Source organism: Tursiops truncatus, chromosome 2 (genome assembly GCF_011762595.2).
Source record: "Tursiops truncatus isolate mTurTru1 chromosome 2, mTurTru1.mat.Y, whole genome shotgun sequence".
NCBI lineage: Eukaryota > Metazoa > Chordata > Mammalia > Artiodactyla > Delphinidae > Tursiops > Tursiops truncatus.
In genome coordinates, this window is record NC_047035.1 from 8,235,999 (window position 1) to 8,259,183 (window position 23,185).

General features: G+C 36.6%; 1 protein-coding gene across 8 annotated transcripts in view; it reads right to left on the minus strand.

The window, feature by feature from the left end:
• The window catches only part of VRK1 (VRK serine/threonine kinase 1), a 95,083-nt gene that overhangs the window by 15,942 nt on the left and 55,956 nt on the right, over positions 1 to 23,185 (minus strand). For 5 of the 8 annotated variants that reach the window (XM_019952586.3, XM_019952575.3, XM_019952579.3 and 2 more), the window contains 3 exons: positions 19,880 to 20,058; positions 6,837 to 6,927; positions 1,136 to 1,577 (listed from right to left, as the gene is read on the minus strand). In XM_019952586.3, coding sequence (XP_019808145.1) covers positions 1,546 to 1,577; positions 6,837 to 6,927; positions 19,880 to 20,058 — 302 coding nt within the window. In that variant the 3' untranslated portion in view covers positions 1,136 to 1,545. Of the gene's footprint in view, positions 1 to 1,135; positions 1,578 to 6,836; positions 6,928 to 19,879; positions 20,059 to 23,185 lie in introns of those variants that run through there. The other 3 variants (XM_033850646.2, XM_033850647.2, XM_033850649.2) reach the window with 3 other exon arrangements.

Below are 23,185 nucleotides of genomic sequence, written 5' to 3' on the forward strand. Positions count from 1 at the left end.
ATACACAAAAACACACCACACACATTTTATCCTATTTTAAGCATCAATGTGTTTGAAACAGAACTTGAGAGTTGATTTAGATGTTACAAATAAACTTGGGACCATAACACTGATGAGGACTAAAATCCAACATTCTACAGAAAACAGGAGGAGGCTCTGCCCAAAATCTAGTTCTCTATTCTGTAAAGTCACAGAGCCCTAGAACTTCAGGAGGCATTTAAAAGATTAACCTTCAAAGGAAAGTCGGCAGATCTGCTTTGCGTTTTTCAGTATCCGACCACTGCAGTGATAAATGCTTCGTGTGACAACTAAATACCACATCAGAGAGCCAAAAGGTAAAGTGTGTTGGTTCAGAGTTGCTCAGAATTGGTACAACCCTGACAGTTTCTGACATGTCTACATCCACCTGTACTATTATTTACTTAGTATTTTCTTCAAATCAACTTGCTTTTCTAAAAACTGAAATACCTACTTTAGGCTTGTCCTAAGCAATAGAGAAATCACCAGTTTAACGTGCTATTTATATTCTAAATACATATTAAATAAATGCTTACATATTTAAATAAAAGTGTACCTATACACCATCTAAAAACATTGTACAGGCTACAAGTGGTAAGGTGTACAACCCCTAGAAAATCCAATCCAATCCCAATTTCTCTAACAAAGTAAATCTTGAAATTGTTCATGTTGAAATTCCAAGCTTTTGTTCCCAAGGCAACTATATATTCTATATCTTAAAATTTCTAATCACTAAAACTCTAAAGTGCTTGGTTTACTGTACAAATATTATACCATACCAAAAAATAAACTTGGAAGAAAAATAATCTCTTGTGAATGAATAAGCCATATATATATTTGACAGTATTTCCTTAAAGGAAGCCAGTCTAAAACAATCTTTGATCTGGCCACCACTTGATAATTGCCTGTTTTCTTACCATACAGCTTGCATACTTATGTAATTCTCAAGTAATCTTTCAAATACATGTATTTCATCTCTCAGATAAACTTACTACTCCATTTCTTCTTTCATAATCTTTTCTCTTCTTTGTACCTCTCATTTCCTAGAGCAGTGCTTAACAAATGCTTGTGGAACTGAGCAAAATCAATACAAAACAAATCTTATGCCCACAACAAATTTGTATCAAGCAAAAAGAGACCTTTATTTTAAGTTGTGTATTTCCTTAAAAGTAAGGATTTTGCCAAACATTTTATACACTGTAGGAAATATACAACGATTAGAAAAGTGCATGTCATAGTAATATTTCTTATATGTACCCCAGAACCTCAAACACACAGCATGGGACAGCTTCAAGGGTATAACCTTAATACTGTGAAATTTTATAAATTAGGCTTTAGTAAATTCTACAAGGTATTTAATAAAAAAAAGTCTGCTTTTCAAAGACATAGGTACTTCATTGTTTCCCCCACTCCACAAGACTCACATGAAAATAAAACACTTAATACAGAAAAAGAGGAAAAGTCAAATGAAAGAAGGAAAGAGTCAAATGAAAGGAAGAAAAGAAAAACTGGTTCACAGTATTTGATTTACTTCTGGACTCTCTTCCTGGTTCTCGAACCTTGAAGAGAAAACAAAGAGATTTAAATCACTAGTCATTAACTTACAAAAGCAAAAGAACAGAAATATAAGTATTTCCATATATGGTTATTAATATTTAAAAATCTAATTGACTATGATGATTTGTGGAGACGAAACTGATACACAAGTTATAACTGTTAATACCCTAAAAATCTTAGGAAATTGTGTTAATTTTTTTAGTGTGTCAAAAAATATGCTAACAAAGCCGACCTTCTAGTTTGAAGTTACACAGAATGCATCCACTGGTAAAAACATACCCCATTTACACTGGTCCTGAACTATTTCTCCCCCAAATTTTTATTGTACAATTAAAAACATTATCTCCTAATGTAAACTATAGCAACAAGATAGGTACTCCATAAGCAACAAGGACCTACTGTATAGCACAGGGAAGTCTGCTCAATATTATGGGAAAAATATTTGAAAAAGAATAGATATCTGTATGTGTATATATACAGATCACTTTTCTGTACACCTGAAACTAACACAACGTTGTTAATCAATTACACTCCAATATAAAATAAAAGTTAAAACAAAAAAAGATAGGTATTCCTTGGGGGGAAGCACTGAGGATATGCATATTATGGAAAGCAAGGCATTTTTCTAACTGTGTTGCTTTTTAAAGCCTGCTCCCTCTACTCTTTAGGCAGAAGAGCACTGGGCTAATCCAAATGCAAAGTCTTGTCCACGAGGGATTAAACAGACCCCAGCTAAGTCGCCTTCTAGAAAAGTATCACATCTGATACTGGCCTAAGTGCCTTATGACAGTTCCTCTCCAACTATTCCTGCGCTGGAAGAATGCAGTGCTTCTCTACCGGGAGCATGTGGATCCGCCTCCCCAAGGAGACTTTGTCTCCCACCCCACCCCAGGCCACCTCCACCGCGAGCACAGCAGAGTCAGAAGGACAAGCTTAGGCCCGATCACAACGGCCTGTGCTGGCAAGAGGAGTGTGCCTTCCATGGCCTCAGGCTTCCCTCTGCCAGGAGAGAGCGATGGTACCAGCGTGAGGGCAGCGTGGGGCCCACGATCAATCAATAAACACACTAAACAGCAAAGAGATCAGTACTTCTCTTCTGAAACATACAAAACATTCTTTGAATCTAGGACAAAATATCTACCACACATGTCTAATCATAAACAGTTTCTAAAGGCTTTCTGACTACAGGTTTATTTAGGTACTTAATTGGAAGATCAGTTTGTTATTTTTCCAAGTTCTAGTTTTTATTCAACTGCCATACATTTCAATTCATGCAAACTTCAAAGTTATACGAGTATCTTCTTTTCTCTGCATGGCCTACACTATGGTGGGTTTAAACTCTTTGAGTTTTTTCTTCAATTTTTGTGATATAGCCTTCTTTTAAAAATATCCCATGGTAGATTTTTAGGTTTTTACTTCAACAATTTTGAAATTAATTTTCCATAGAAAACTGAGAATGCTGTGATTGTCTGAAATTGGAATAACAGGATATCGCAAGATCAAGGTCCATAATCAATACTATAGTACATCTCCCTTTCAATAAAATTCGAATCTATAGTCACATTAAAAAGGACACTAGGGCTTCCCTGGTGGCGCAGTGGTTGAGAGTCCTTCTGCCGATGCAGGGGACGCAGGTTCGTGCCCCGGTCCGGGAAGATCCCACATGCCGCGGAGCGGCTGGGCCCGTGAGCCATGGCCGCTGAGCCTGCGCGTCCGGAGCCTGTGCTCCGCAACGGGAGAGGCCACAACAGTGAGAGGCCCGCGTATCGCGAAAAAAAAAAGGACACTAAGGTCAACGATTATTGCTATATTCTCATTAATGTCCTAATTTGACATTTTACTCTTAGATTAAATTCCGTTACTGCTTATCCCCATTCAATCTAGATTTAAAGTTTTTCACTGCAACTAAGAATGCCATCACCACCTGCAACTTATTATATAATCATATTATGCAACTTAGAGACTTTATCAGTTCAGTATTTTTCCTAATAATCAATTCTGACTGTTGCAGAAAAAAATCTATTTCTCCTCCCATCCCATATATACTCATTTTCATAATACTTTACTAGTGGTAAAAGGCCCAATCATAAGACTAATGTGTAAAACTTAATACTTGAAAAATAAAATATACAAGGTTGGGATACTCTTCTATGATTTTATAATGCAGAAGGAAAAAAACAGTGGGAAATTTCTTTGTAGGGTACCTTAAAAATATCTCTTTCTTGACTAGACCGCAACTATTCAAGGGGTAAACATAAGTCATGCTTTCCTCAAAGAATCCTCAAGAATGGTCCAAAATCCAAGGTACTTCAAAAACACCACCAAGAGTAGGCTGTTGAGTTCTGTCTGTTGTATGAACGGTAGGGACAAAGTATACTGGCCATAAATATCATGGCTGTATTAACTAATTTTTAGTACAGCTCTGAAATATTGGTCTGGTTTTGAAATGCCAGAATATGTGTAGTTTTTAAACGTTTATCATTTTGTGGGGAAAAAAATTACTTGGAGCAAATTACCAAATTTTCTCAATTGGTAAAAATCATGCCTTGCATAAAACTACAAGGATTAGAGGCCTCTGTTCTTCTTGAAAACGACCCCGTCACCCCTCTCTTTCTTTGAGAAAACCTACACAAGACACATTAGAAAGCTTTCAGAATGTGTTCTTACACAATAGACGCCCAGCTAGTCAAAATGAGTTTAGGTGTATCGAGAAAATTATACACTTTTTTTTTTTTTTTTTTTTGGCGGTACGGGGGCCTCTCACTGTTGTGGCCTCTCCCGTTGCGGAGCACAGGCTCCAGACGCGCAGGCTCAGCGGCCATGGCTCACAGGCCCAGCCGCTCCTTGGCATGTGGGATCTTCCCAGACCGGGGCACGAACCCACGTCCCCTGCATCGGCAGGCGGACTCTCAACCACCGCGCCACCAGAGAAGCCCTACACGTTTTTTAAATGGTCTAAATAGATATTAAAGGAAAGTTGTCCCCATTTTGCTAGGCACAGCATTCTGAGAGATCACACCGTGAGAAAAATCTCTTACCATATGTAAACCATAAATCGTGTTTGAAAATAAAATTGTTAATGAAGAAACTGACATTTCTAAAGCAGCTGTTAGAGGTGACCATTCTTGAAACATGTTTCTGATGCAAAATCTTAAAGCTCTAAAACACAGAATTCATTGAATTATATATTTCTTTAAAAAACTTCAAATGTAATAATGTGCCTTCTCATTCAGGTTACTTTAAACTGATGAATACATAAACATACATTTTCATGAACCCTTGGATTGCTTTAGTTTTCTTTGCTAGAAGCAATAACATTTTACTATCTCAGGTAATATTTCTCTCATTTATGAATATTTAGATAGTAAAATACCTTAACTAGCCTTATACTTTAGGGGGGGGAAAAGAATTACAATTGGAACAGTATTTAATTAAAGCAATTTAGAGTTTATATGAATAAAAGAATTTGATTATTTTTTATCTTCATTTTTTAATATCAAAAAGAAATCTGGATTATTCTCCTTAAATTAGTGATGGGGTCTACTCTCTTCTTTTGTCATTAATAAATAAAACAAAAGTACTAATATATTTTCTCACAGTAAAAACCATCAGTATAAGGACCTTAAATTAAAATTTTAGGTATAAGAAACATTTTTCGTAATTACAGTCAAATTTAAAATCACGTATGTATCAAAACAAATACCTCTGATGCTCACTAAGCAAAGTTCGGATAACAAATGACCTCTAGGCATGAGGAGACGCATGAGTCTTCCCTATGCACAGCTAGGAACTGGCTTTGGTCTAAATGGGTATCAACCTTACTATAACAACGTAAGCCCTTTCCTAAGCTAAAATCTCCTGTTTTAAAATGTAAGGGATTTGAGTAAGAATATTACTCTATCTTCATAAACGCTCCTTAACTTTGCTCCCACTCACTGCCACAGCCGCTGCTGCCGCCTCTGGCTGAGACATGCTTTGATGTGCTGCTCCTTGGGACTCCCCACCTCCTAGTAACAGAATGAACAAGACAGGGGAGAAAGGGGAAAAAAAACAAAAACAGGAGGGAATGGAAGATGGCAGCAGAAAAGTAAGAGGGACTATTTCAAAACCTTTAGCTTCCAGAGTGACGTTATACACTCGCTCTTCAATTATCCCAAGGATTCTCTTGGGTAAATTCAGATAAACCTAAGGACGTACTATCCATAATATATAATGAAGAAAATGTTAATAAAAGCAGGGTGAAGATGATTCTCTTTGAAAGTCAATTTTTGCCTTCCACAAACATGCATGGCTATCACTGTCAAAGGGAAGGTAAAAATACATCACTGGCCTAACTCTACTGGGCACTTACACTTTGATGAAATTTTTACCAAAAATAAGCCTCTTCTATTAGAAATCAGAAATATTTCAGGACCAATAAACTAATAAATAAATAAAAGGCAGACAGATAGAAGAGATATCTGGCGGGGGGTGGAAGTGGTACTGTAGCCAGCTCTGAATCTCTCCTCACTGAGGCAAGTAAACCATCTCTCACGAAACCTGGAACACATTTTCCCATCTTCTGAGCCCCACAGGTGTGCCTACACACCACAGACTGGCCATTTATTAACCAGACCAAAGTCCAACCTAGTCTTGCCCTTTGCAGATGCTGCCTTTGCTAATGTCACTTCTGGAACTACTCCATACTAAAAGTGCCTTCAGCACCAGTACATAAGCCATTGAAGAAATGACTTTACCTTGCTTTTTGCTTCAAGACCTTTGGGAAGTGATGATTCGAGGCTTTAATTCCTTGCATCCCAACTTGCTGAGAGAAAAGAAGAGTTGGCAGACTCTGCAGTAAGCCACGTACTAACCACCTGACTCCTGACATTCCCTCTCACGCCTAGAGTTCGGCGGTAAGTGTGGAGAACCGGAGAGATAGTAGCCTGAGAGGTAAGAGTTCTGGTCTCTACGTCTAACTCTTTCACAACAGTTCTGTCATTTAAATGCTCTGTGTCTTGGGCTCCATATCTGCAAAATGAGAGTAACTCCTGGTCTCAACTTCATGATTATTATAGACATGATTATAGTAAATAACACAATGTGAACAAAGGACATTGTGATACATACTGTATAAATATTAGATCTTCTCCTACATTTTTTAAATTATAAAATGAGAATGTTATGACCCAAATAGTTAACCCCTTATTCAGTGGGAGGAAATGAAATTTGTGTTTATTATATATAAGAAAAGAGCTAAGAGGCAAGACTGTTCAACTTACGGGTTTGTGTGGCCTCTTCTGTCTGTGTATCTGAGCATTCCATATCTTCAACGCCAGGTTGTGTGCTCTGCTCTATTTCTTTCTTTCTCTTCTTACGTATAAAAAATTAAACAAAAAAAAAAAAAAGAAAAAGATGTGGCATGATGGTCAATTAAGAAAATATACAGGGCTTCCCAGGTGGCGCAGTGGTTGAGAGTCCGCCTGCCAATGTAGGGGACATGGGTTCGTGTCCCGGTCCGGGAAGATCCCACGTGCCGCAGAGCGCCTGGGCCCGTGAGCCATGGCCACTGAGCCTGCACATCCGGAGCCTGTGCTCCGCAACGGGAGAAGCCACAACAGTGAGAGGCCCATGTACCGCAAAAAAAAAAAAAAAAGAAAATATACAAACTTATCAGATATTAGCATATATATATGAATCTATACAGGTGTGGGTATGTCAAAACATACAGGAAGAATACACACAACTTCCTGGTGGGGGTCACCTAAGGAAAGGGGTGGGGGGTGAAAGAAAAGGGGATTAAGGAAACCTTCAACTATACAGTTAGTCTGGAAGTGGGTATATTTCTTATATCCACCTCTAACTTTTTATGCCTCATATAATTTATTATTGAAAGCCATGTTTTAACCATCAGGACTGATCATACAGAAACTCTCTTTGAAAGCTGATACTTGCTCAGGCCAATGATACTTATTTGCCCCATTTTACGCTGTATGTGTGGGGTGGGGTAAATGTACTTGATAAATAGTAAAATATGTGCCTGGCCCATGTATCGCATCAGTGGTTATGCCCTCTAAACTGATGGGGAAATTCTGTGGATCAATAATGGCAAACTTCCAATAAATGTTTTATAATTTAAAGTTTAAGAGGGCCATAAACCTTACTGTAAAAGAAGAGTCTTAAAAGTACAAAGCGCTCCTAAAATCTCAAAAACAGGTTGGATTTTCCACCACTCTCTCAGGCCTTTCCTATTTTCTACATATTTTTCTAGTTGAGTGTTACTTAGGAGTTAATGCCTACGTTCTGTCACCATTCATTCTTCCCAAATGTTCATACAATTTCTTTTTCTTACTTTCTATCACTACATTTCCTAACTAGCTCAGTCCTGTGTAAAGTTTTAAAATACTTAACATCTCTATACGTAGGTATAACTATAGAAGGACATTAGTAAGGAATTGAAAACTTTGCACTTTTCATGCAACTTTGTCCCATGTAATCTCAAATTTAAATGTGTTAAAATCTACATCAGAATTCATTACTTCTCTAGGTTGCCTAAAATAAGTCTGTAGCATTCAGGAAATCATCTGATACTTCCCAAATTTCACAGATTCACGACACATCAGAATGTCCTCTTATATATTTTCCTAACAATATTAAGTTAAACTTTGCCTAAGAATTTTCCTCACTTCAGGCCATTTTGTGTACAGCTATAAAAGGGTATAATGTCTGCTGACAGGACATTGTTCTTTTGCCTAATGGCAACCATGGGTTCTGTTCCAAAGAGAACTACATGGGAAAGCACAACTCTACTCAAGCCGCGTTATGTTAAAACCTCCGAATGGTCAGAACTGTTATTATCTATGTATTACAGTTAATCCCACTGTTTCAAAATATTCTTAACGGTGGCTGTGGAAAGATTAAACCTCAGAGATTCCCATCATGGTCCTGAAGAAAATGCTTCACATATATAAACATAACATCTTGACTAAACCTTAAAAAACTTTCAAAGGCATTCATTTAGCAGATTTGTACATGGAGGTATTACTTCTCAAAAATAGCTGGAAGAGTGGCTGTAACTTCATATAACTGATGAGAGAAGGGGAGAGTGCCTTACATCTTTCTTTTCCAAAGTGTTGCTTCATGATTACTATCTAAACCCTGCTGGGCTGAACAGATTGGTTCGATAATTACATACAATAACTGCAGTGGGCAGGTAACCCTCAGCTGGCACAGGGCAGCTCCCCTGTGAGAACTTCCATATGCAAACTGCACTGATGGAGTGCATTAGGTACATCTTTCCTGCCGGTGCACAGGCCTGATTAACGCCAGCCAAGACTCCAAGGTTAGCATGTCAGCAGATTTGTGATGCATTAGGCAGGAATAAACACAGACACTTTTGTTCGTTCGGACCAAAATTAAGGAGGAATATTTCAGTACTATATTGCTTTCCATACAGGAGAGAATGCATTTTCCAGCTTTAGGAGGGCAGATTTTAAATGCTCATTATAAAGGGAGCGATCCAATATGTTCTACCTAAGAGCCTAGTGCATTCATCTTGTTTTCAAGCTTATTTAATAAAAAGGAGCTTTCTTAATCTCCGTGCAGGTAAATTACATAGGAATGAAAATCAGACAGTATTCAACCAACAAAAGAAACACCTGTATTTCAGCAGTATGTACTGGGGAAAGCACTGAATTTCATTAATCCACACTTCAACTGGGTATCTCTTGCCCAACTTTTCTGACAATGTATATATCAATAGTGTGGATAGAAAGGACCAACAGTCTACAGACTAAGATCAATTAACAACAACCTTCAAGTTAAATATCTAAGTCTGTTATTCATTGCATAAGGCGATGAGTAAAATTCCAAACAATTTGCTGCCAGCTTCTTTCTACTGATATCACCAAATGCTTCATTTTGTTATTTGACAACTTTTTAGGCTTCAAATAGTACATAGTTTGGTTCTCTTTAAACAGAAAATGGCTTCACAAAGTGCATTAATCTCTGATTTTGTCATATGCCATACCAGGTCTCACAGGTGCCTTTATTTACATTTATAAATGAAATCAAAATATTGCATGACACACAAGAATAATTCATAAAGTTAGGACAGAGTTTTCTTTTAATTCAGCATGGCTAAAATATCTTTAAAAACTAGGTTTATTTTAAAGGGCATTAGTGTATATATTACACATTGTATTTTTGCAGTGCTCAGACTGCTAGGCTAAAACTTAGTTAAATTAGCAGCTTCTCACTTCCAATTTAGAAACAGGAAGACAAATCAGCGAGATGCATCGGACTGATAATTTACTAACCATCTAAACAATGACTGGAGATTAGTTATAGACTTAAAGCTGTTTTAATGGAAAAGAGAATAAAAGTCTTCAGAGACAAAAACCAAACACAATTCTTCACATCCCAACTCAAACATCCAAAGATACCCTCTAAATGCTTTCAACAGCATCTGAGAGAAGCCAATCAGATTCATGCTTGCATCAAAGGAGATGGGTACTGAAGAACTGTTGTTGGTTTTTTCCCCCTTATTACAAAAGTCATGAATGTTCATTATAGAAACTTAGAAGGTACAGCCTAAAATGTTTAAATGGTACTGCACGTGTGTGTGTCAAAGAACAAAGAACTCTAAACACAAACATGAGACTGCAATACGCAGTTAATCTTATTGGACTCATTTGATTAAGGCCACTGAAATCATCATGCAAATGTACACCCTTTAAAAATTACTATTACATTCCTTAATAGTAAGCAAAAATAGAGTATGTTACTCAGTGTTAACTAAAAAGAAAAAGGACATATCTTCTATGAAGGTAAAGAAACGTATGTGCTACACCACAATATTTACAAAACCAGTGGATTTTAGTTAAACTGCCCTATGTAGACAGAAAAAACTGAGGCTGGGGACAAAAGAAAGCTGGGAGAAGCTGCTCAGTGTTTCTAGCTGGTGGTGGTGAGAAGACAAGAGCTAAGGGTTCTTGGTTCTTATTAGAACTTCTTTCCACAGAACCACGCTGCCCCCCACGGGACTTTTCGGTGTGAAGTGGCAGTTTCCAGCCGTGGTGCTTTCGTTGTAACCGATCCCTTCCTAGAGAGCTAGCGCAAACATACATACGTGTGTACTTGGCAAGCCCAGGGTCACACTCTACTTTTCGTCTCTCCCACCCTGGACACTCCTGGAGGGCAACGACTGGGGTTTTCCCCACACGCTATTATGTACCTTACACATACACAAATATCTAGGGGTCTGCACCTGCTGAGCAACTAGTCCACTACTATTGTAGTAATAAAGAGCTGACTACGTGTTTTACCAAAAGCCCCTCAAAAACTGTGTAATGTTTAAATGGACATTAAGTAATTACAGAAATGTTTTGAGAAAAAGCAGGAAAAGGTCAGACACAACTGAAAAGAGAACAGATGAAAAGATGGGAAGTGGGTCCGAAAGTGAGTAAGTGACTTAAATGAGAGATGAATTTGAAGAATGTTCTAAAAAACTGTTATGATACACTGAAGTGATTTATTATTTTAAACAAGTTTCCATGGTAAGGGCTGCGATAAGAATAACGCACACTACAATTTCCTTCCACAGTAACCCTGATTCTATCGGAACAGAGGTAGGAATCCCATCATGTATTTTCTAAGCACCTACTGTGTGCTGGGCACTGATTCAGGCTTCATTCTCATGGAGAAAAACAGACACTAACAAATCGTTAAAGCAAAAGAGTAATTTTAGCTTTTATAAAAACATTAAGCACACACAAGTTACATTTCTAAAACTATTTGCATTTATGTAAGCCCTATAAGAAGTCATTTCAGAGTTCCGTAAATGAGTCTTTTTGAGTAAGTGACCAATGTAATCCCACACACATGGGATTTCACTCTGTGAAATATCAATCCATCTGTAAATGTAACACAGGCATGAGTGCATGGCCAAACCCTGATTTTGTTTTTTGTTTAAATTTAGATATCTCTCCTGTCCACATATTTAATTATCTATTCTGAAGGTAGTTAATAATTAACATATTACTCGAGCAATTTTATCATTTATTAGCAGGTCTGGGGGTTTAGCAAAAAAAAAAGCATGACTAACAAAATGTGGAATACCTGTGTCCTTCACTAGTTCAAGCTTTCCCACTCTTATGCCATGAAGAATGAAGAATTTGCTGTAATTATCTGAAAATGGTGCACCAAAGATTATTGCTAACTCATGAGTTAGCAAATGATACCGATGCATTTGTATACTCTGTCAGAATAAATAAACAAATGAAAACACTGCACCTAGGTGGCAAGCAGAATTGACTGCTTGCTCCATGGGCAGCACACTTTTAGCAAAAGCACTGCTTTCACAAAGTACGCGTATTTGTCTACTTGCTTATCTGAAGCGAATGTGTGTCCCTTCTGAAGTTGGGCCTACTGAGGATCTAGAAACAAGCTGCTTCACAGCCCTACCATCACCCATCCTCCTAGAAAAAACACAGCCACTGAGGAGATAATGAGCTGAAAGAAAAGTTGAACCTGGTCACATGATCTTCCGGAGCACTACATGACTGAGAACTGACTCTCATCGAATTTTCATGTAATAATGGCAATCACAAACTGGAACGGTCTCCCAACAGCACTTCTGAAAACAGTAAATCCACCTTCCAAAGTTGGCAACAATGGCCTTTCGTGACTCTAATATCATTCATATCACAAGGACCACGAAACTTCCAATACGATCAAACCTATAGTCACTTAACAACTGAGAGATGTTTCCAGAGATTCAATAAACAAAGGTCTAAAGACTAATGGGTCACTGCATTCTCTTCTATGTTGGAATTAATATGACACTTCTTCATGCTTATTTTCCTCTGAAGGTTCCATGACCTGCACCATTAATATCAAACTTTTTAGCAAAGTTAAGGTATTTCAAGGGCAACTTATGGGGAGAGGCAAATGGGTAGCTAGTTATGGTTTATTTGTCTTTAATATTTTATACCTAAAATCACTAGGAGATTTTTAAGTGCCTTGAGCTCCTCTGAGGAAAAAAGCTATGTAAATGCGTAATAATAATTAATGGTTGCATGGCCCTGGACAAGTCATCTAACCTCTTCTGAATTTCACTTTCATCATTTGTAAGCAGATGTATCTCATTCAGTGCTGTAAAGTATATGTAAAATAATTTAATATTGACAGATTACAAAATACTATCAATACATAAATGTTCAATGATAACCTAAAGTTTAAAGGGTTGATATTCTATTACCAGCACTGAGCACCATCAAGTCCCCTGGAGAATTTTCAAACTTAAGAATTAAAAGCACAAGACTCTGAAGCTATAACACTGCAAAATGAAGAGGCCAATATTTATAAAACTACATATTTCAATGAAAACGAAACCCTATGTATGTACTAGTGGGGAATTAAATGCTCTCAAGCCACACTTGAGCAAGTTTCTTACAAAGTAAACCAAGCTACATTAGAGTTCCTATTAAAAACAGACTGCCTGACCTCCCCCCAATAAGGCTATGTCCACAAAATACATACTTCCTAAACTCATAGGGAGAAAACAGCGAACACAGAATTCTCTGGCACTCAGAAGTCCTCTGCTTAATGTCAACTACCTATGGTCCTTTAGTATCAATCAACAGCTTCAATGAAAAAAGTTAACTTCAAACTCATTAATGTGATTTATCCATTTTTAATATGAGTAAGTTATGGAGCTGCATTTTGGAACCTTTATTTCACAGTAATTACCATCTTGTCTTTGTTGCAAAATCAACTTTTACCAATTCCCCATCATTTACTATTCAAAACAATCAATTTGAACACACATACTCACCAAGTGAATGTAAGCCAGTCTTCATTCACATCTGCCCAATATACTCTATTTCATAAACTGAATTTTTAAGGATGTATGATCTTAGTTCAAAAGATTCAAATGAAAATGTTCTGCTATTTTCTTGACATCAAGAAACCAGAAAGACTTGAGAAAATGTAAAGTCAGTGAAACAACAGCATTAACAATAATATTGCAGTTAACATTTACTGATTACTTATTATGTGTTCAGCACTGTTCTAAGCACTTTCTAAATCTCATTTAACCCACACAACAATCTTATGAGCAAGACAGATAACATTATTTCCACAGAAAGACAGCTTTAAAAAAATGTATCCCTTATTAAACAGAAACTCACACAAATGTTTAACATAATTCCTAAAAACTAGTCATGATATCAAAGAAAAAGGGAATCCTGCTCTAATACTGTCCTTTGTGATCTAAGTTTTGAACATATCTTATAAGCATATCTTTTTGTTATGTCAAAAATAAATTCCCCTGGGTACCATTCAAGGCATTTATATGACGCCAAATTTCCTTCTATATCTCTTACAATAAAGATCGCAACATGGCATGTGTGAATAATTGCCTACATACATACATTGGTCATGTGGCTGATAAGTACTATTATTTAAAGTCTTTTAGACTTAAATGCCCAATATCTGCTTTGCCTATTTGCAAAAGGGTTGTTTTCTACATAGAAGCTAGAATTCCAAGGTAACTCAAATTTTGGTTTGCAGTGGTTCTCAACGATGTCTGTACAACGTAATCACCTAAAAATCCTGAGGCTCAGGTCCACCCCCAAAGTTTCTGATTTAATTGGTCTGGGGTGCAATCCAGACAATGGGATTTATAAAAGCTCCCAGGTGATTTTAATGTGCAGCCAAGGATGCCGCCCCTGCCTTTCATCTACATTAGAATCACCTGAGGCACTTGTGGTACGGTGCCCTCCCAGATCATAACATGCAAAAAATAGCTGAAGACTCCACTCTGAAAGAAAACACAGTCCTCCCCTCAAAAAGAAAATTTTATAAAATGCATTGGAGGCTTAAAAAAAAGATTTAAAAAATTGAGGAAATGAGAAATGATAATTTTTAAAAACCCAGAATAAACAAGGAAATGCAGAGCTAATAAATAGAAAAATAATCATTATAGAACTTACAAGTATACTAGAAACACTGAAAAAGAGCAGACTGAGCTGACAACTAAATGACATGAAGGAAACGTGTGGGATGATTACAGATGATAAAAAGAAATTGACTAAGAATTAAGCAGTTAGACATGGAAGATGTATATGATCTCTATATAGTCAGAGACAACTACAAACATCACTGAGATAAATGAAAGAACCTATATAAATATAGGGGTATACCATATTCATGGAACAGAAAAGAATACTGTGAAGATGTCAGTTTTTCCCAAAATGACAGTCAGTACAATCTCAATCAAAATCCCAGAAGAATTTTTGTGGAAATTAATAAGCTGATTCTAAAATTTATATGTCAAGTCAAAGAGCCAAAAACAGCAAAGACAATCTTAAAGAAGAATAAAGTTGGAGAACTTATACTATCAAATATCATTATGAAGCCAGTAGTTCAAACAGTGTGGCACTGACCCAAACACAGATGAGCAGGCCAATGGCACAGAACAGAGTGTCCAGAAACAGACCCGAACACATATGGTTACCTGAAAACCAGTCACATGCTGTGGGGACATTATAATCTTTTCAATAAATAGTTCAGATCAACTAGATATCCACAGGGGGTAAATAAACACCGACTCACACCATGCGCAAAATCAATTTCTGTTAAACTGTAGACCTAAATGAAAAAGATAAAATTTCTTGACAAAAGATTGTCTTCATGATCTTGAGGTAGACAAAATGTTCCTAAAATAGAATAAACAAAGCACTAGCCATAAACAAACAAAAACCTAATAAATTATGATTAATTAAAGCGAAGAACTTCTGTTCATCAAAAGATACCATACTAAGAGAGTGAAAAGATAAACCACAAGCTGTAAAAAAAATATGTGCAATACATATATTGCATATATATACAAAGTGCTTAACTCTGCAAATCAAAGGAAAGCAGACAACCCCAATTTTTTTTAATGGACAAAAGACTTGAAATGCACCTCACAAAAAAAGGATAATCAAGACTGACAGGCGGGCTTCCCTGGTGGCACAGTGGTTGAGAGTCCGCCTGCAGATGCAGGGGACATGGGTTCGTGCCCCGGTCCGGGAAGATCCCACATGCTGCGGAGCAGCTAGGCCTGTGAGTCATGGCCGCTGAGCCTGCGCGTCCGGAGCCTGTGCTCCGTAATGGGAGAGGCCACAACAGTGAGAGGCCCGCGTACCGCAGTAAAAAAAAAAAAAAAAAAAAGACTGACAGGCTATGGAAAGGTGTTCAAAATCAATATTCTCAAGGAGATCAAATTAAAACCATAAAGAAATACTAGTAAACATCTACCAAAATAGATAAAGTTAAACATAATGCAATAGCTAGTGTCAGTGAGCAACTGGAACTCTCATAAGCTGCTGTGGGAGAGTAAACTGGGCAAATTGCTTGGCGGTATCTACTAAAGCTACTAAGCATACGTAAACCCTACGCCCCAGGAATTCTACTATGTATACACCAAACTTGAAATAATTATATATGTTTCCCAAAAGAATTTATAAGAGTGTTCTTAACAGCATTATTGCAATCACCAAAAACTGGAAACAGTGCAAACATCCATCCACCAAGAGCAGAAGGGATAAATGAATCATGATATAGTCATATAATGGAGTACTACACAAGAATAAAAAAACAAAAGACTTTTGTTACTTGTGACAGCAAGGAAATTCAGAAATGCAAGGCAGAAATAGAGACACAGATGTAGAGAACAAATGTATGGACACCAAGGGGGGAAAGTGGCGGGGGAGGGGGTGGTGGAGTGATGAATTGGGAGACTGGGATTGACATGTATACATCAATATTTATAAAATAGATAACTAATAAGAACCTCCTGTTTAAAAAAATAAAATTCAGAAAGAAAAAAAGAAATACAAATGAATGAAAGACAGACACAAAAGTGTATAAAACGTATGGTGCTACTACTATGTTTTTCTTTAATAGCAAAACTAATTTATGGTGTTAGAAGTCATAAAATTGATTACTCTTACTGAAGGGGTAATAGCTGGGAGTAGGGTATGAGAAAGGTTTCTGGGGTTTCTGCAATGATCCATATTTTGATTTGGGTGACGTCTAAATGCATACGTTCACTTTGTAAAGTTCAAATTCCACAATTATTTGTGCACTTTTCTGTACATATGTCATAATCTCACTCAAAAATTTAGGGAAAAAATTACTTGACAAAATCCAACCAAATAAGACAAGATTCAAAATAAAGAACTCAATAATGGGGTATCTAAGGAAAGAAATTCTTAGTAAACACTGAGTCCACTTAGATACAGAACTAAGGCTAAACTACCATTAAAAAACAGAAAGAAATGTATCAACTGCAACAATTTAAATTTACATAATTAAAATACAGTTTCTATCATTCTATAACACAAAAACAGCTAGATAGATCTTCACCAAATTTAGATGGTATATTTGGGGGCAATCTGACCTTAACTATAGGCTACATGGTATAAATTTAATACTACATTAGGTGTGATCATCTCAAAGAGATAGAAAGTTGTCCACCAGAGGAGCTGCAGGCCACTGATGTGCATTGGAAGACCTTTCTCTGCTCTTGTTCAACTCTTTGTACCATGTTCCAGGCTGAGTGCCAGCAGGAATTTATTTATTATTTACTTAATAATGATTTTTAAGGGCATGGTGATACTTAGTGTCTTTCTACTTCAGATTTATGTCATCCCCAAATTCTGTGCTTTAAATACTCCTCTTAGGTTATTGAGACTAAAACCAGTTCAAAGTGGATACATTCATATTTCAGGATAGTTTCCCAATTTACTATACCATAATCAAGCACGGCTGTAAAAAAATGGATAGAAGGCTTGCTTCATTCCACTGTCGATCAATTCTTATAGGTTTTTTACCGTATCTCTTAGGAATATAAAGAGAAATATATATTGAATTGATTAAACTTATCCCTTTCAGAGATATGAGTGTCCTAAATACAAAGAACATATACTTTTATTTTAAAGTTTTAAAAAATTAAGACAGAGGAAAAGAAGGAGCAAGTATGCAATTACAAGGATTAATACAGTTTCTATGATGAAGCATTACATTCAGCTCTGAACTTCCTAGTAACCAGAGCAAAAAAGAATCTCAACTACATACTCCTTCCTAAAAAAGAGAAGGAATACTAATTTCTCAAAGAAGAGAGCTTTCTCTTGTGGGAGCCCCCAGACTGAAAAGCTGGATGGAGCTCTGCTCTTATCTGTTTTAGCTGTGGCGTATTTACAATTTATTTGAAGAAAATGTTCTGATGCTTTAAAAAGAAAAAGAAAGAAAGCTTAAAAAAAAAAAAACCTGCTCTGGTCCAACTCTTTCACTTTACAAACAAAAAACAAAAGGCCAACAAAATTAACAACTCACCTACAGTTACATGGTTATCAAGGAGCTTCATGATCTTACCTAATCTTAACTTTTATTAGTTTCTTTTTAATACAAAAACAATCCTATATCAGCTCTGAGGGGAAAAAAAGCAGCAAACTAATGAAGGAAATCTAACAGTTCAGCTTTTTATTCATTTCCTCCCCCTAAATGAAGCTTTATACATGTAGGGGATGATCTAACAAGAAATTTCCAGCTTTCTGAACTACCCAAGGACACAAGAGAATTATAAGGTCACAGATGTTAGCTCTGCAGCAGACTGACCTACTCAGCTGTAAAGTCAGCCAACACGCAGACACCAAATTTTCTCTAGCATGTAGGTACAAACAACAGTGATTTGCAAAGGAAAGGGGAATGGTACTGGACAAGTTCTTACCTCAACAGAGATCTTTACTTTTCAATCAGCAAAATTTTAGAGAAAAACACTACAGAAGCCAGCTATAAATATTAACGTACAAAAATCTGTCCTGAGCAAGGAGATGCATGCTGTATGTTTATACGTGTATGCAAACTGTAAGTTTACCACCTTACTCAAAAATTCCACTCAGCCTTCCATTTATCCTCTTCACTTAAAGCTGGATATGGCTTTCCACACGGTTGTTGACCACAAAAACACAAAAATGGAGCAGATGAAATTAAGACAAAACTTATGAAAGCAAAAAGATGTAAATATAGATGCATATGTATAATTTCAGATTCTGTGATGAAATTACAAAGACATCTACTATTAGCCAAAAAAGTCAAATTCATGATCCAATGTCAAAATTCCTATCTCCTTTGTAAGTTCTTTTAATATGCTGCTTCTTATTTTAAAGGGAGAAAATCTGTTTTTAACTCTTTATCTCATAGTTTGGAATATAAGATTTCCAAAGGAATCTACTGGAATTTACAGAGTTAACAACAATTAAAACAGTCAATAATGTAAAAAAATATTTTTCTTCTAAAAGCAGTTTTCCTTTCCCATGTAAAAGCAACTAGCACATTTTAGTAAACAATTTCAGATTGAAAAGGAAATTAAGGGCTTCCCTGGTGGCGCAGTGGTTGAGAGTCCGCCTGCCGATGCAGGGGACGCGGGTTCATGCCCCGGTCCAGGAAGATCTCACATGTTGCGGAGCGGCTGGGCCCGTGAGCCATGGCCGCTGAGCCTGCGTGTCCGGAGCCTGTGCTCCGCAACGGGAGAGGCCACAACAGTGAGAGGCCCGTGTACCGCAAAAAAAAAAAAAAAAAAAAAAAAAGGAAATTAAGTTGATCAATAATTATTAAAAATAACCAATAAGCTGATGTATACCTGCAAAATCTAAATTTTAAAGTGATACCAGGAGTTATTTACATGCCTGTGCAATATTTCTACCATAAAGTTTATTATTTAACATTTCTTTCCAAAAAATTAATTCCCTTATATACAGATACACAGCTTTACATAATGACATTTCTGTAAAGAGCAAAATAATGTTCAAATGGGAAACACAACACGACAACAAACAAGGAAACTTTCAAATGGTAATTTTTCAAAACCAATTTTCAAATAGTAAATACTTGGACCACACCAATGAACAAGGGAAAAGTGAAAGACAAGATCAACCCTAAGGGGTGACGTGGGAGAAAAGAACACACAGACTATGAATTGAGTGCCCCGCCCAAATCCCTCTGCCAGACATTAGTATCCTGAGTTAGAATCTCTTTAGGAATTTCCTAACTTGCTACTGGACATAAGAAATACATAAATATTCATTTTTCTACCACCCTCTACGTATTTTTCCATATCATAAAGAGTTTGCTTTTACATAATGATGAAAAATATTTAATTGCATAGCAATCTGTTATTATTTTCTTTCATGAGCTACTGGTTCTCTTACCTAAAATTAATACTTGTTGCAATTATAGTCACAGGACGCCCAAAGGAAAATTCAGTAACAAAACTCACCTTTGTTATTGTTTTTGCTTTCAAACTTCCATTCTCCACAACACTGAGGTCCAGCTTGCTGTCATCCTTACTTCCTATAGCTTTCAGTCCTTGCAAAAGAATATCTCGTAACTTTTGATAAAGAGGTTTTTCAGCATAATCCAGTAATTTCACTGTTTCCATGTACTTAGCAATTTCATCTGAAAGAATAACACAATTATTTTGTAATTTTTTGTCATAAATACAACATACTTTTCTAAGAAAATGATACACGGTTATACTAAAATTAGAATGCAAATGTATAGCTTGTTAAACATGTTTTTTTCAAACCTTCTTCAAAGGAAAGTATGCTTTTGAATTCAAGAATTGTCAGATAAGTCAAATAAAAAACGTATTTTGAGAAACAACGTAAAAAACATTTTTTAATCGTGAGATAGTAAGACAGAAGACATGCTTAACATTTAAATATATACAAAAAATAATTGCTGTAGTTTTAAAGCTATTTTTTTAAAAAGACCTAGAATAAAGATTATAAAGTAAAATGTGCTTAAGTATACAATAAATATCACAGCCAGTATTTTTTTTTGCCACAGAAGCCATTAGTTCTACAGAAGACAGCTGTATTCTTTGCGTAAATAAGAAATAAAACATATGAAAAACAGGTTGAAAAAAAGAAAAAGAAGCAAGGCCTGGTTTTCCCATAAGAGAAAAATCGACTTCTGAATGATGAAAGGTTTACTGTACACTGAGGCAGAACCAAACCCATAAAAAGAAATCTTACTAGTCAAGATCAACACTTTTCAACATCCATCTAAAAATCCATCTTTAGGCTAATGACTCATACATGTTATATCCCCAGCCCAGCCTTTCCACTGCTCTCCAGACTTGTATATCCACTGATTTCCACTGACTCATATCAAATCCCAACAAATGCAAATCCAAACTCCCGACCAACCCCTAAAACCTGTTCTCCCTGTGGTTTTCCCTGTCTTGGTTACTGAAAATTCCATCCTTCTAGCACCTCAAGCCAAGAATCCTCTTCCCACACCCCACATCCAATAAATCAAGAGATCATGTCAGTGCTACACACACACACGTACATACACATTCATTCATTCAGGTATTCATTAAGCACCCACCACATGCCAGGCATGTTTCTAAATACCTGGGTACATAAGAAAAAAGAAAAAAAAAATCCCTCCCTTCAACTTTCTTAATCTGAAAAAGGGGATCTATAGAAAACCTAAAGCAAACATTACCAAGTATGGTAAAATACTGAACACTTCCCTGATGAGAGAAGGAAATGGCAAGGAAGTCCACTTGCCCAGTTCCCATTCTGCCTGAAAGTCCTGTAGTTTTTAGCCAGTACAGTAAGGCAAGAAAAGAAACAGAAGGCATCACGAGTGGAATGGAAGATGTAAAACAGTTTATTCATGAACATGACAGTGGATGCAGAAAATCCTAAGGAATCTATAAGAAAACTTCTAGAACCAATATGTAAATTTAACAAGGTCACAGGATATAAGGTAAATATTTAGAAATCTATTTTACTTCTATATACTACCAACAAGCAATTAGAAAAATAAATTTTAATAAAAATATATCACTTAACAATAGCATCAAATACCTAATAACAATTATAATGAAAGATGGGCAAGATTTTTTCCAGATTAAAACTATAAAACACAGGTAACACAGAAACTGAGACCAAATTAAACAGAAGACATAAAGTATCAATAGTATAAAGATGCCAATGCTCCCCAGTTAGTCCAGAGTCCATGCAATCCCACTCAGAATTCCAGCAAATTGCAGAGGGACAGGATGTGTGCAGAACGGACAAGGTGATTCTAAAATGTACACAGATATACAAATGATCAAGCAAAACAGAAAGTCAAGTATAAAGAAGAAACAGTGCTAGAGGACTTAAACTACCATGTATCAAGACTTAAGATAAAGCTACAGTAATTAAGACAGTGGGGCCCAAGAAGAGAAAAAAGGAACAATGAAAGAGCCCAGAAACAGACTCACAAATCCACACCTGATTTAATACAAAGGCGGCATCACAGGGAAAGGCTGGTCTTTTCAAGAAAGGCTGCTGTTAACTCTGTTAACTATGCAAGGTGATAGATGTGTTAAATTATGTCAATCTTGGTAATCATTCTCCAATGTGTATGTACAGACAGGCACACCTCAGAGACATTGCAGGTTCAGTTCCAGACCACCGCAATAAAGTATCACAATAAAGCAAGTCACTTTAATTTTTTTTGTTCCCCAGTGCATATAAAAGTTATGTTTACACTATACTGTAGGCTATTAAGTGTGAAATAACATGATGTCTAAGAAAATGTAGGTACCTTAATTAAAAAAACACTTTATTGCTAAAAAAATGCCAACAATCGTCTGAGTTTCAGCGAGTCATAATTTTTTTGCAATGGTAACATCAAAGATCACTGATCACAAATCACCATAATAAATAGAATAATAATGAAACAGTTCGAAATATTGTGAGAATTACCCAAATGTGACACAGATAGGAAGTGAGCAAATGCTGCTGGAAAAATGGCACCAACAGACGCTCGACCCAGGGCTGTCACAAACCTTCAATGTGTAAAAAACACAGTATCGACCAAGTGCAATAAAGTGAACAGCTATAAAACGAGGTATGCCTGTATATCAAATCATCATGTTATACAATTATATTTTCAGTTATTCCTCAATAAAGTTAAAAAGTAAATAAAAACATCCAAAAAATGCAACAGTGGGAATTAATTTCACAAATGCAATACTGAGTGAAAGACAAAGAACTCCAATAGAAACCAGAACATTAAAAATCCCTGCCCTCATGAAAGTATCTATTTTGTTCACGCTATGATTCCATTTCTATATAGTTCAAAAACAAATCCTTAGTGTTGGAAGTTAGGCTAGTGATTCATTAGGCCAGTGGGAGAGGCTCGTGATTGGCAGGAGGCACCAGGGCGTGTTTCTGAAAAAGCCTATAACATTCTATTTCTAGATGTGGTTGGTAGGTTGCAAGTTTAAAAGGCATAAGGTCAGGGTGGACCTCCTGAAAAGGAGATAACTGAGCAAAGGCTTGAAAAGACTTCTAAATATATCCACACCGACCACTCCTCACTACCTGCACTGCTACTTCCCTTGCTTGGATTATTGCAGTAGCCTCCTACCAGCTCCTGTTTATACCCAGCCTTGCTTCCCTAGCAGTCGATCTTCACAACAGGAGGTGGAGAGAGTTCCCTTAAAGACAGACAATTCACGTCCCTCTCCTCCAAACCTCACATGCTCCTGCTCAAAGTAAAAGCCAAAGCCCTA